At 36.5% G+C, this 14,954-nt stretch overlaps 2 protein-coding genes across 4 annotated transcripts in view; one reads left to right on the top strand and one right to left on the bottom strand.

Annotated features, from left to right (window-relative positions):
* Nucleotides 1-211: 211 nt before the first annotated feature.
* On the bottom strand, nt 212-5,916 carry ntmt2 (N-terminal Xaa-Pro-Lys N-methyltransferase). Of its 3 annotated transcripts, none has more exons than XM_065268314.2 (5): nt 5,694-5,916; nt 5,393-5,584; nt 3,252-3,424; nt 1,942-2,194; nt 212-1,788 (listed from the first exon to the last, which is right to left on the bottom strand). In XM_065268314.2, the coding sequence occupies exons 2-5, from the start codon at nt 5,568-5,570 to the stop codon at nt 1,532-1,534; spliced, it is 861 nt and encodes a 286-aa protein (XP_065124386.1). In that variant the 5' UTR covers nt 5,571-5,584; nt 5,694-5,916; the 3' UTR covers nt 212-1,531. The 3 variants fall into 3 exon arrangements, with proteins under 3 accessions (XP_065124386.1, XP_065124383.1, XP_065124385.1); XM_065268311.2 differs by having other exon boundaries at nt 5,393-5,587; nt 5,694-5,915; XM_065268313.2 differs by lacking the exon at nt 5,694-5,916 and having other exon boundaries at nt 5,393-5,685.
* Nucleotides 5,917-7,189: 1,273 nt separating this feature from the next.
* The window catches only part of kifap3a (kinesin-associated protein 3a), a 30,058-nt gene continuing 22,293 nt past the window's right edge, over nt 7,190-14,954 (top strand). Inside the window, exons 1-10 of the mRNA XM_065268302.1 lie at nt 7,190-7,342; nt 7,708-7,839; nt 7,972-8,117; nt 8,203-8,261; nt 8,376-8,517; nt 11,793-11,892; nt 12,298-12,422; nt 12,600-12,698; nt 12,925-13,103; nt 14,004-14,166. Coding sequence (XP_065124374.1) covers nt 7,308-7,342; nt 7,708-7,839; nt 7,972-8,117; nt 8,203-8,261; nt 8,376-8,517; nt 11,793-11,892; nt 12,298-12,422; nt 12,600-12,698; nt 12,925-13,103; nt 14,004-14,166 — 1,180 coding nt within the window. The 5' untranslated portion in view covers nt 7,190-7,307. The remainder of the gene's footprint in view (nt 7,343-7,707; nt 7,840-7,971; nt 8,118-8,202; nt 8,262-8,375; nt 8,518-11,792; nt 11,893-12,297; nt 12,423-12,599; nt 12,699-12,924; nt 13,104-14,003; nt 14,167-14,954) is intronic.

Genomic DNA, 14,954 nt, shown 5'->3' on the forward strand with positions numbered 1-14,954 from the left:
AACCAGGGATAATTCTTGTCCTTTCTCCAAAGACAGCATCTGAGAGCCATTTATCAAAACAATACGCTTTTTCATGGTTTGGAAAATACATTCAATGTTTTGAAGTTTTCAATGTTTTGACATTATTATAGTGTTTAATATTTTATTTCTTCACATATGTGAAAATAACTTTTTTTATTGCGGTGATATATTTTTTTTTAAGAAAAGAAACGTTGGTGAGTTTTCATTTATTAGCCAAAACTATTACTACAGCAAACTAAATAACAAAGTATTACACATCAAACTTTTATTTATATTAGACAAAAGCAATGTTTTTTGTAAAAAAAAAAAAAAAGAATAAATAGCTTTACTTTGTGAAACTAAATGTAAAAATAAATATAGATATTGAAAATGCAAATATAATTATTTACACCTCTTTGTTTTTTGGAAGATATACACTATAAAAAAAATGTTGGGTTATTTTCAACTCAGCGTTGAGTCAAAAAATGGTTAAATGGACCCAACAATGGTTTAAAACAAACTTGCATTTTAAGTTATATATAGTGTATATAGTTTCACACAAATTCTACAATGAAAAAAATGATTCTGACCCTAATTAAATTTAACATAATTAAAATGTGCTCATTTAATCCATTAGAATATCATTGAATTGAAATATATTGCATGGTTTCTAGGCATATTGTGTTTTAAATCAACCTATGTGTAATTGGCCTGTTTAAGTTGGGACTACATGAATAATTTGTGTTGTAATAAAGAAGAAATATTGCTAAAACTGTGCTGGGATTTCCAATTCCCAGCATGAGAGTAAATATCAAAATAAAGGGTTATTTTATTTATTTTTAATTAAAATAATAAAAGAGGGAGACTTATTAATGTTTAGTATGTTGTTATATTAGTATTTGAAAGAGTTTCTGTTTTGTTGTTGGGTTTTTAAATGGTTACCATTACTCATTGACATTTATCAGTTATTTAGTGTTGTTTTGATCAGAAAGCAAAGCATTACCCTGAAAGTGTAAATGCATTGATTAGAAAGCATTAACATTATTATAATCAGCTTCTGTTTCAATTGAGTGTTATAGCTAATGTGTGCTGTTGCTGTATTATAATAATATTTCTAGATTTAAGTAAAACTAACAGTAACATGATTAGAAAATAGTAGCATTGGTGAATTCTCTTATTTTTACCCTCAATTTAAGGCACGAAAAAAAAACAATTGAGTAAGTTCAACTAAATCCATATATCTAAAATTAGATAATTTATTTGCATGCTAATACTTACCTTAAAATTTTTGAGCAAATTTAATGAATCATTTTTTCAGTGTAGTAGTTTGAATACTAAAGGGGTTTCCAAAAAACACAGAATTTCATAGATCGAAAATAAGTTAATAGTTTTTTACATATTAGCTGGTAAATGGAAGCTAAGTGGAATTAAATGTGCATTTAAAAAATAGAATGTAGACTAAGTGCATTTAAAAGCATTGAGAATAAATACTCAAAACCTGTTACTTTAAACCACCTAATCATTCGGTGGGTCAGCGCATGGCAATCATCCATACAGGTACGATGACCTCAGGAAACCCTTCCTGTTTCTCCACGTCCAGTATGGTGAGACCTGCGGCCTGAATGATATTCTTCATGATGTCCAGGTGGCGAATAATGCTGCTGTCGATGGGATCCAGCTTGCAGCCCTGTCGTGCCATGTTATCCTTAATAATGATCACACCGTTGGGCTTCAGACTTTCTTTAGCACGAGCTAAAAACTCCATCAGGTCTTTGTCAGTAAGATGACCTGAGAAAATGATGATGAATCACATGATGCTTGATAGAAACACATTCTGTTTATTAGACACTGTTTATGCAAAGCTCAGTTAAAGTTATGGTTAAGTAGGTTTAGCCATGCTGGCAAGACATACACCCATGCAAACAATTATGTTTTACTCACAGGCGATCCACTGCATCCAGATGACATCGTATCTTTGTGGAGCTGGGATAAATTCTTGCAGATTGTAAAGGAAGTAGGATTCCACCCGGTCTGCATAATCTCCAAGGTAACATTCATGAGCGTGAAGGATAAACTCCTCCATCATGTCAACCATCTCCATGGATTCAAACACAGGAAACAAAACCCCTTTAGACACTCGACCAATTCCACAGCCACAGTCTAACGCACGCTTGGTGCCCGCCTTTCCCGGACCCTACCAAGACCATAAAGAGAGAAATTTAACACATATAGGGGCGGTTTCCCGGACCAGGATTAGCTTAATCCAGGACTAAGCCTTAGTTTAATTAGGAAATATAACTAGTTTTAACAAACATGCCTTACTAAAAACATTACCTATGTGCAATTTGAGGCAAAACAAAGGGCACTGGTGTATTTTAAGATATGTCAGTTCAAGTTGTTTTCAGTTTGGACAGCTCTTAAAAATGTTTTAGTCTAGGACTAGTCTAATCCCTGTCCGGGAAACCGCCCCATAATCCCATTTTATGTTTGAGTTCCTAGTGTGCAAAACTATTAAAAGCCATACAATATATGTATTACAACAGAACTATAAAAATGTCTACCATGGTGACTGGTTGTCACTGGGTCCCATCCACTCACTGTATGAAAAAAGCTTTGACATTCTGCTATACCTTTCTTTGATAACTCTTTATGTGACAATGTTATATGGTTTTTGATTGACATCAGGGAAGTAAAAGTTTCTATTCTTGGTCCACGCATGGTGATCACTGTTACAAGCTAGGAACACAAATTATTTTTGAAATGCAGTTCGCTAATCCAGAGAGATCAAAACCAGGATCACAGTAAAAGCTTCATCAGAACAGCTGAACACTGCTGTGTGTGAATTTGGATGTGGTAATGAATCAAATTACCGGACATGCTTGTTCGGTACAGTAGTCTTCTAAATGTACCAAAGTGTGAGAACACTTGAACTTGAGAATAAGGATTACTACAGTATGTATGACTCTACTGTCATAATACATTGAAACAGAGGGCAACACTGAAATACGAGCTACAGTATTTTACACTAGGTAATATAATTAGTGTTCAAAGATCCAGTTCCCCCAACCAGAGGAAGTCCTAATTTGCATATACATTCAGCTTGCTGAAATGAATTTTGATTACAATGCCCTCCATCTCAAAAATAACAAATGTCACTAACATATCGGATGACCTGAGGGTGAGTAAATAAACAACACATTGTTCATTTTTGGGGGAAAGATGTGCATAATGACAAAGGTAAAATTTCATACAACAAACTTCTTCAGGAACTGTCTTGAGCCCTCAAGGTCAATCTCCGATATCTCCACGAAATCTCCCATCATGCCCTCTTCGGATGCTGGGACATCTTTGTAGAAGTTCTGTGCCCTGTAGTAAAACTGCTTCTCCCCTTTAATGTACTCACAAGTCACGGCATAGAGTTTTACTGTATGCAAGAAGAAAGATATATGTTGCTTAATGCACAACAGCTACAGTAGTTATTATGCAAACCACTATTATTTTTCGTTTATAGTATATCTATGCAAACAACCAGAAGGACTTTTATACAAAATCCACTTTAACTTCATTTTCAATCCCTTTTAAACCAAAACAGTCCCATTCAACATGCCATTTTAATTCTCTTGTTACTATGACATCACACTGATAAATCCCCGCCCACAGCCACTGACTGACAGTCCTGCTTTACCCAGTGGCAACCGGTGACTTCTTTTTTCAGTGGTGCTCAATGCGAAGTTTGTCACAACACGTATGTAGCCCGTCATGTGTGTGGTTCGTAATTTGTTTGGCGCGTCGGGTGATTTTGTTTGCATCACGTGTATTGTCAAAATAAGTGCCTGCTGCAGACGCGTCTAAAGGGTTTATGATAAAAGAGGCGCTCGCGTTTGCCAGATACTCGCATAATCTCATGCGTAATCAGAGTTTACTGTAAAGGAAGTGTCTTGCGTGTATTTTGTGAACCTGAGCGTCTCTTTCATCATAAACGGTTTTGACGCGTATGCAGCAGGCACTTATTTTGACAAAACACGTGATGCACATGGTTCACATGACGCAACAAATACATATTTTGAAACAGGAGCAACACACATGACACTCCGAACACATATTTTGTTGTTTTGACTGCTCGGATGAGCAGTCACGAGCCGCCACTGGCTTTACCACAGTTTCTGCCAATAGAGAATATTGTCTCACAGGAATCAGATCTTTTTAGCTGAAACATTTACTACTTTGTTTTTTAAAATCATACTAGGCTGGAACACTTATATTTCTATATTACATTATATTACATCTTGTAAAATCTTGCAAAATTTATGCAATGAGAGCAAAGTACTAGAATACTTCAAAATAATTCAATATATGTTTGGAAAGGTTGAGTCAAGCATCAGGGCAACAGATGATTGACAGAAATAAATTCCTGCAGTGCCACGTGTGAGAAAGGTGTGAATTATCTTGTAATTGTAAGCAGGGTATGTCATGTGATCCACATGGTTAGTATCCAAAGACAGAAATAGTAACACTGGACAAGACGCCGCTTGGATTCAAAGAAGTCTTTTCTTGTGACAGTTTTGTTCCTCATTTCTTCGTCTCTTTTCATTGTTCTTGCTATAGCTTCAGTTACTCATCTGTTTTTGCTGTATTGAGCAAGAAATATTTACAGGACATTTTGCTAAAGCGTATAACTTCGATTGAGTTTATTTTTGACTTAAAATAGCCATTCTTACAGTACGTGTTTGATGTGTAAATGGACACATTTTGAATTAAATTAAGTTTATATTCACGTCATACAATAAATAACTTATTATTTTGGCCTTGTAAATCATTCTTATAACTTTTTTTTATCATTTTAATATTTATCGTTCTTCATAAAAGAACATCTAATAGTCAGCTCAGTTTTTAACCTGTCAGCTGCATTGCTCTTGCACCAATAAAAACATCACAGATGATATCACATTTTGATCTATTACCTATTTTATGGAGTGTAAAATATTTAGCATGCCTACACATTATGCAATTATATGTTAAAAATAGTCATGTGGCTCTACATTGAAAACCAGAATCTTCTAGATCTATATATATATTGTTTTATTCTGCACCAATTGCATTCATGTTTTTAATAAATATTGAGTTGTAGACCTCTGTCTGTTATCTGCCCAGATTATCATCACAAATTCCCAAATTTCCTTTTGAATATGATTTAGATAAAATGTTTTTCTTTTCAAGATTGCACATATAAATAAATGCAAATTAAATATTTTGCACATTGTGGAATTAGACTGGCAAATCTTTATACTCTATATTTATTTTCATATGCTAACCCCCGTTTGCATTGAATATCATAACATTAGGTTACCAGTGCACACAGACACACGGCTTTACCTCAGCATAGAAACCTTACCCAGGGGAATCTGCTCCAGGAGATACAGGTAGCTGGCGAAAAACTCCTTCCTCAAGGTGTTGTGCAAGTGAAAAGACATACTGTGCTTGCACATCTCATCATCTGTCTTCGCCCAGCGGTCCCGGAACGCTTGATGAGTCCCGCTAAACTCCATAATGTCTGATGTGGATTCAGACATCCCAAAAACCTCTTCTGCTATGTGATGTAAAATTGAGTCAAGCTTACAGTATATGTGATAATCTTTGCGAATGAAGATGCCTGGCTAAAACTACTCAAGACACCAGAGTGCTGCTATATTTACCAGAAGAGCTGCCTTTGCCAGAAGAGCTGAATGTTGTCTTCCCAAGAGGGTTCTTAAATCTACCAGCTTATAAAATCACCTGCTTTGGGCCCGGGGTGAAGAAATAAGAGAAGGAGATTGCTTCAGAAGAGGGGTGGTGCCTTCTCTGTTCCAGAAGAAGATCTGTATCCAAGTGTCACAGATAGCCAAAAGACATATCTGCCTTGCAGAACATGGACCAGAGGGCCATGTCTTCATTCAACTGCCGTATTGGCTATTCTTAGCACTGTCTTATGTTTGTATACACAGTATTGGGGGCAAGTGACGAGTCATCAAATCTACATGTGCTCTTGAATTCTTGACCATTGCATTGAATTTATTATGTGATATATTTGTCTGTTTTGGGGTTAAAAAATCATGCACTGCAAGTGCAGTGGACATATGGTTATTTTAAACTGAAAAATTGTGGAAAAGATATCAAGCCTCTCATTTTCTGTCAACTTTTAGTTTTAGAATTATCAGCTTGGTATCGAATAGCGTATGTGATATTCAGAAAACCCAGAACTAAATTTGAGCTTAATTTGGAGATGTGAGCTTGTAAATGATGTAGCCATGGACTAAAATTAACTAGCAGTACACTTGACTGCTAATTTTAGCAAGACATGTGGAGCACTGGTTACATTGTGGGTTTGTTAGGTTAGACAATTTACAAGGATGAAAAAACAGAGAAATATTTTTATGTAATCCTCACTATAGGACCAGTGTGGTATGGCAGCCACCATCAAAACCTAGATCCTAAAACTCATATAACTTTCCACAGAAATCTGATATCAAAAGAATATATTCACATTAAGTATATGCTTGTTTGGATTACATACATAGGGAAACATGTTATAGTATATACTTTTATTAAACATATTACTTTCATTCATGTAACAAATATATACATAAGTGTCTTTAATAAACAGTAACATTAGAGATCTGTATTTTAATGGCCATATATGGATGTATGTGTTCTTCAACCCATGTATCACTGACTATGATATCACATGACAATATTAACATTTCAAGACTTTAATCCACCTTTTGTGAATAAAAGCTCTAAAAGAAGATATATATTTTTTTGTGTACAAATAATTACATTCAGGATTAAATTCTTTATTGCTGGTAAGCATAAATCTGCTGTGCGCATAAAGCACTGCGCAGAATGTTCAAGTTCTGACATCACAGTTCCGCGCCAGCTCAACTTTAGAATCCCTCTCGCGGTACTTGATTGGGTCTGCGCAGCGCAAAATGAAGTTAAGAATATATAATATGTCCGCTCAAACTGCATTGTATATGAGTAGTTAAACCTATTTAAAAGTAACAAGACTCATTTGAATCTCAGTCCTGTACAGTAGATGGCGTTAATCTCACTGAATGCTATGTATAGGCACGTCCACCGCTCCACACCTACAGATGGCGCTAGCTACTCTTATGCCCGTATTTGCTGTCACTTCATGAACGCATGACAACGACAAAGCAGAGTACACACCCGTAGCAACACAAACATCAGCATCCTGCTAGAGCACAGAGGATGAAACAGTTAAGATATTAGCAATAACATTGGACAGAAACTGGTTTAATAAAGGCGCAATGATGCAAGCGGATGATGCCAAATATTTAAAGCGGTAAGTGTTTTTGTGTTACAGGAACATATCGAGCTTGGTTTGCCGGAGAATAAAACACCACATATTTTCAAGTAAATGTTTTCTGTGGCGAAGATTTTTGCTTGGTAATAGCCTGCACACTGTATTCCTAGGGTTGTTTTTGTAGCTCATTATGTAGAACACCGCTTTAGCATCAAAATAGCATCGAATGAATACGAACACACATTCTGATAATAAATATTTAATTTTATTGCTCAGTAAGTCGCTTAAGATAATGCTTTGCGAATTAATTTGAATGTTCTGTATGTGTGGGACCCGTTTAACGTAACACTGCCTATAATCTTTCAAAAAATGCATAATATATTAATGTTTTGTGTTATGTTAAGGCAATATAAGGGTCGCAGTATAGATGTTCACCCGACAGAAAAAGCCCTGGTTGTCCAGTATGAAGTGGAAGCCACGATTCTTGGGGAACTGGGAGACCCAATGCTGGGAGAGCGCAAGGAATGTCAGAAAATGTAAGATCATTCACAAAGGTGTTTCATTATGTGTATAAAATGCAGTCATACAATAGGCTCTATGTTCGCTGTGTAATACGTTCATGTGATTCTTTCATGTAATTGATCTGGAATATTTTCCCCTGGTTGCAGAATTCGACTGAAAAGCCTGAACAGTAACACAGACATTGCATCTTTAGCACGGAAGGTAGTGGAGGAATGTAGACTAATTTCCCCCTCCAGACTTCCTGAAGTGGAACAGTTATTGTTTTACCTGCAGAACCGCAAGAAACCTGCCGGTGAGAGATGATCATGTTATTGGTAAAAGAAATAATAATGCTTTAGTTGCTTATTGTTCACTTGTTGCCTTGTACTTTTGTTTAGAAAAGAAAGAGAAGAAACCGATCAAACCAAGAGATCTGACTCCCTTTGAAGGGATGGAGGTATAGCTGAAATTTCTTACATGCATTTTTGTGTTAAAAGTATGTGTATATATAACACTGTGTGTAGATTTTGTTTCTATGTTAACTAATACCTTTGCCCTTCTGTGTCTTTAGCTGGATGAGGAGGCCAACATTAATAGCATAGATGAATATGTAGAGCTTCTGTATGAGGACATCCCTGAGAAGATCAGAGGAGCTACACTCATCCTCCACCTAGCCCGTAACCCTGACAACCTGGAGGAGTTGCTGCAGAACGGTGCGATTTTAATAATTTAATACACATTTAATAATATTAGTAATAATGGAGTGCACCTGTCAGGACATATCTTTCAAGGTCACAAACTCATGATCATAACCATCAAATCCTATTTATTGTCACAGTAGGTGAAAATCTTAGGTGCAATTCCCATCAACATAGGAGTCTTAAAGGGATAGTTTGGCTAAAAATGATATTAAACCCATGATTTACTCACCCCCAAGCTGTCCGAGTTGCATATGTCCATCGTTTTTCAGACAAACACATTTTTGGATATTTTAGAAAATGTTTTAGATCTTTCAGTTTATTAAATGTAATGTTATGGGGTCCACGACCTTCAAGTGCAAAAAAGTGCTTCCATCCTTCACAAAATAAATCCAAACGGCTCCAGGATGATAAACAAAGGTCTTCTGAGGGTAATCCGCGCGGTGTTGTTGTAGAAATATCCATGTTTAAAACTTTATTAACGTAAATAACTACCTTCCGGTAGCGCCGCCATCTTAGTCGCGTCCGCATTCAGGATGAGAGCTTACGCAGCCTACTGAGGTTACTCTACTGCTGCTCTGTGCCCTCGCCCTCCGAATTTGTGATACGTCACTAAGAAAAGTGCGTACACTACGGTAATACTCTCTCCTGAATATAGAGGAGTCTAAGATTGCGGCGCTACCGGAAGGTATTTATTTTCGTTTATAAAGTTTTAAATATGGATATTTCTACAACAACATCGCGCGAATTACCCTTAGAAGACCTTTGTTTATCATCCTGGATCCATTTGGATTTAATTTGTGAAGGTGGACGCATTTTTTTTGGACTTGAAGGTTGTGGACCCCGTAACATTACATTTAATCAACTGAAAGATCTAAAACATTTTCTAAAATATCCGAAAATGTGTTTGTCTGATAAATGATGGACATATGCAACTCGGACAGCTTGGGGGTGAGTTAATCATGGGTTTAATATAATTTTTGGCTGAACTATCCCTTTAACAGTAATGAGACAGATGAGTACATGTTATGATAGACATCTGGGGGCGTATTACAGAAAAGTCCTAACTTTAAAATCTTATCTTAACTGTTTGGTAACCATGGTAATTTCAGTTAGGACCTCATTTAAGACAAAAGCTATTACAGAATGATGTTCCTAAATGCATTATCTTATCTTAACTGCAGATAGGAAAGTGGTATTACAGAAGCATCCTAACTTGACAAAACATCCTAAAAACGGTCTTAACTTTAGGGCAACCTCACAGGTGTCCTAACTTAAAACTTTAATGAGAGCCAGCTGAAACAATCACATTATGATAGAGCTGCGGGAGAATGACATTACATTTTTAACAAAGTGGAGGATGAAAAACATCAATGTTTGTTTTTGGATTACTCTTTGAATGTTTTTTACCTTCACACATTCACATAATCACAATGTTTCTCACTAGTGGAGCGATCTTTCAATTTCTGTCATCCCTCATTATTAAAAAACAGTTATCTTATCCGTGAACACTTGATGGGATTATAGTGAATACAGTACACACTTGACTCAGCATCTATTTCTTGTCATGTCTCTATCAAATGTTGAAATGTACAATAGTATCCTAGCACTTAGGAAGAATAATTTTTTTAATTTTTGTAAGTCACATTTGCTAAATGTTTAAATTGAATGGTAACTGATGTGCTAAAACACTAATACACAAAACACAGACTATGATTACTATGAATTTAATAAAATTTATTTTTCTGGCCCATTGAAATTAAAAGGACAATTCTTTTGTTTACTGTAGCAGCAGCTCACGCATTGCTGGTTGCTTGGTAACAGACATGACAGTTGATAGCCGAACATGATTAAGCGATTTGGGATTTCCTAACTAGAGATGAGATAAGATTTGTTGAAATAAGATGAGAATCCTAAATCAATTTAAGATTTGCTTCTGTAATATGAATTTGTGAAAAATCTTAACTTGACACATCATATCTTAAGTTAAGACCTAAGATAGAAAGTTTCTGTAATACGCCCCCAGATGTACACTACCATTGAACTTATTTTTATACACATTTAGACACGATACAACAACATAATTTACATATCTGTACACATATTTATCCACAATGTACAAATAATATGAAATGTACAGCAGGATGTGCCATTTAGTTTGTCATTGATGGTCAAATTGTTGGTGTGTTGTACTTGTATGGAGTATATAATATAACCAGGGCTTGATATTAGCGTTTGTCTGCTTTTTTGACTTAATGGCAACCGGAGGCCCTGCCAACTATTGGCTTTAAAAAAGCGCTTCTTTAAACCTGTGGGTGATGTCAAGGATACTATGTCCATATTTTTGCAGTCTATAATTATTCCCCATCCCCCTTAGATGCATATAAATGGTTTATTCCGTGGAAAAATACTTAAATATCAATGCAAAACATAAGTAAATAATTAAAATAACTGCTTTTATTTGTGAGAGAGCCTTTGTTTTATACCAATCAGTTATTAGCGAATTGACATGGCTGAAATGCCTTTTTTTTTTATTCTCCGGCCAAATAACTTTTTTACTTATGACAAATTTACTTTTCCGAAGGACAACCACATGGCCAGGCTTAATGTCAAGCCCTGAATGTAACTATAATAAAACAATACTAACAACATTCAGTAAAAAAAACTGTTATAAACTGTGTGACACTGGAAAATACCTCAATTGTGTGCTGCTACGAATATCTAAAATGGAATTTCATAAATGAAAGGAAGCATGACTGTAAGCTCTAATAAAACAAGAGAAAGTGATGTGATATAAATTTTAAAAACTTAAAGCAAAATAAACTTTTTTTTATCAAAAGCAAAATTTTCAATTCAATATTTTAAAGTCTCTTTGCTCTACCAGCTGACGTAACAAGCAACACACACTGTTGTTCACAACAACCAATAAGGTAGGAGAAACGTCATGACATTGCTGAGAAGTTAACGTGCGTGACGCTTAAAATGTGAAAATATATTTTAGTGACTGAGGGCAAAGCACTGGCCCAATTGGGCAAGAGACAATACTGTTTACTGGCCCGGACTTTTCTCACGCGTGCCCCGGGCCACTGGGCAGTCCTTTATGTTGAGCCCTGGTAAAAAAGGGGGTCCATACTGAAATAAGACAAGGCCCAGCAGGTAGCAGAACAATTTTTCAAAAAAGCTAAAGATCAGTATGTTCTCCCCATATTCACCAGCATTTACAAATTTCAAACTGGTGGTTCTATTCATGAACAGTGAAAGCATTTAGTGTTTCGTCTGCTCTCCCACAGAGACTGCTCTCGGTGCCCTGGCCCGTGTCCTGAGGGAAGACTGGAAGCAGAGCGTTGATTTGGCAATGACCATCGTCTACGTCTTCTTCTGCTTTTCAAGGTGCAAGAGCAGCACATCTGCACGTACTAGCCAAGACTCAATCTTTAGTTTAATGGTTGTCATGCACAGAGAGGAGTTACAACAATGGCAGCGTGCCATTAGGAGGCCATATTTTCTTTTAATGAGAATAATAATACTAAATACTCTTATCATAACATGACATCAGCTGCTGTCAAGTCTCATTTGAGAACATATTAAAGTACGTAAACGTGAAACCGTGAGTCGTTCTTAAATCTCTGCCTCTCCAATGTTATTTTGCTGATGGTTTGGCTAACCTTTATTATGCTCTTGGTGAGCAACCATGTTTGACGTGAATTGAGGTTTTGTTTTGGCACGGCTAAATATGAAGCCCTTTTGCAGTTCACACAGGTTTCAGTTAGACAAGCAATCTTTTTTTATCTCCAGTTTCTCCCAGTTTCACGGCCTCATCACCCACTACAAGATCGGAGCATTGTGCATGAACATAATCGAACATGAGCTGAAGAGATATGACCTGTGGCAGGAGGAACTGCAGAAGAAGAAAAAGGCTGATATCCTTTCAGTTCGAGGGAGTTTGGGGGTCATAGGTGAAAGTGTAGTGAAATGTCAGAATGGTTAAAGGTAAAGGCAAGCCAAAAGTCAGAGGGTACAAATGTTATGTTTTGATTAAAATCAACCCTTTAATTACTCCTCTCGACCAACGGCCTTTGGTCCTTGACTTGTTGAACGGGACGATGACCCGGACAATCAGAACCTGAAGAAGGACTATGAGAAAGCTCTGAAGAAGTACCACGGACTGCTGGCCAAACAGGAACAGCTTTTGAGAGGTGGTAGACATTGCACAATGTTACTTAACAGACTAATTTTGTATCTTAGTTAAGACTATATGAACAAGTTTATTATCTTCTTCCATTATTGTATTAATTATTTATAATCAATTTTGATAATTTGTCAAACCCAGTACTGGTCACCATTACAATGTGGTGATTTCATGCATAGCTTGTTATGATTTGGAAAGTTGCTAATGATTTGCTTGGGATTATGTGCCGTCAGTGGCTCTGTACCTGCTGCTGAATCTGTCCGAGGACACCCGCACAGAGCTGAAGATGAGGAACAAGAACATCGTCCACCTGCTGGTGAAAACTTTGGACCGGGACAGTGAAGAACTGCTGGTGCTGGTGGTGTCCTTTCTCAAGAAACTCAGCATCTTTTTAGAAAATAAGAATGACATGGTGAGGAGAAACAGCTCTCAATTTCATCTTGTTTCCACAACTTGCAGTACATTTATAATAGTGATCGTTTCTTTAGTATACGGAAAGTTCATTTAAAACCAATCCTCGTGTTGCGGTGCAATTAAAGAATTGAGATGTCCTACAATATGGCAAAGCTCAGTTATTTTCTGGGTCGTAGGATGTAGGACGTAGGAGCAGGGAAACAAGGAAGCATATTGAGAAGCATCCCGATTTGCTAATGTTCTGTGCTGCTGCTAACCCAAAACAGCCACTTTATACTATTACCATCTGCATCTAATAACAAACCCTAGGAAGAAAGGTCATGTCGGCCATCTTTTATTTGGATTTGGTAATCAGAGGCTAATTTCCATGCTTTTGAATTCCACTGCATGTATTCTGTCATAATATTTATTATTTATATATTTTATATTTTTATATTTGATGTTACGACAAATACAGTCCCACCTGATCCACTTAAGTAAGCTATCTTTTTCTATTGGAAATTACGTTTGTAAAGTTTTTTTTCTCACTTTTTCTGCCGTTAACTTCTAGGGTAAATATAAAGATGTGGATGTAGGCAGTTATTAACATTGATGGCTTGATTTGAAAACTAGTTCCAGGCTGTGAACAGTGGCTTTAATGGGTATCACATTTCTGCTGGGCTGTCTGTCTGTGGTTCAGTTTAATGACAGCTAAAGCAAGCAAGATGTGTTAACAAGCAATGCCACAGGCGTAACTAAGAGGCTTGCTGACCTTAGATCATTCTCTTGCAATAAGCCCCACCCATTCTAAATTCTCATTGGTGCAAAATCACACTTTGCATAATATCTTACTGACTACTGATTATTTGCATTTTTAACAGTTTTTGCTCCACTAAAATCATCTACCTTTCTCTGATAGGATGAGACAGACACAGTAGAGAAGCTGGCGAAACTGGTGCCCTGTGAACACGAAGATCTCCTGAACGTTACTCTGCGTCTTCTCCTTAATCTCTCTTTTGACACCAACCTCCGCAGCAAGATGGTGCAGGTGGGGCTTCTGCCCAAACTCACCTCATTGCTAGGTAAGATGAATATTGAATATTTTCAACAAGCTTTTGTAAAGTAATATAAAAACTTGTCTAGTAGCACTCAACGAAATGCAACAATAATGACTATATTCAAACAGGTTTCCCAAACACTTCTGCCCCAAACTCTTAAGTAAGTCAGTGACTGCGTTTACATGCAGCCAATAACCCGTTCAAATCCGGAATATTAGCAATAACCCGGTCGCGCACGTCCATGTAAACACCGGCAAAAACCCGAATATGCTCATATTCCTGTTTTTAAAATCCCGAATATTACCCCTGGGTTACCTCTTTTCTAACCCGAAATTTTGGTCATGTAAACGCGCATCGGGATATTCCCATCAAAAGGAACATTTATTTGTGTACTGCGCATGTTCTATTCGCAAGGAATCTTGGTCTTTTGAGTAGAGGAACTTCTTGTATGCGCCAAAAAAACCCGCAGGGAATAGAGGTAAGCATGGTGAGAGAGATGCGCCACACTTTTAGAGCGAGGAGGAAAACAATTGCAACAACAGCGTTTTTCACGTTAAATTAATATATAGCTATTCTTGTTTTTCAAATCATACATGTATAATAAAGGCCAAATTGTCAATAGTTATGAGAGTAACTTTTTTTTTTGTGTGAATTTGAATTCAAAATGTAATACTATGCTATTCATATTTCGTTAAATACAGTGAATGTGTGAAAAAGTTAAAGATGACTGAATAACTGTAGCGTCGTCTGCATCTTGATGCAGTTTCTAAGATTAAAATTACTTTAATTTAACTGATCAACACAAATACAAA

The sequence above is a fragment of the Paramisgurnus dabryanus genome, chromosome 12 (assembly GCF_030506205.2).
Source record: "Paramisgurnus dabryanus chromosome 12, PD_genome_1.1, whole genome shotgun sequence".
Taxonomy (NCBI): Eukaryota; Metazoa; Chordata; class Actinopteri; order Cypriniformes; family Cobitidae; genus Paramisgurnus; species Paramisgurnus dabryanus.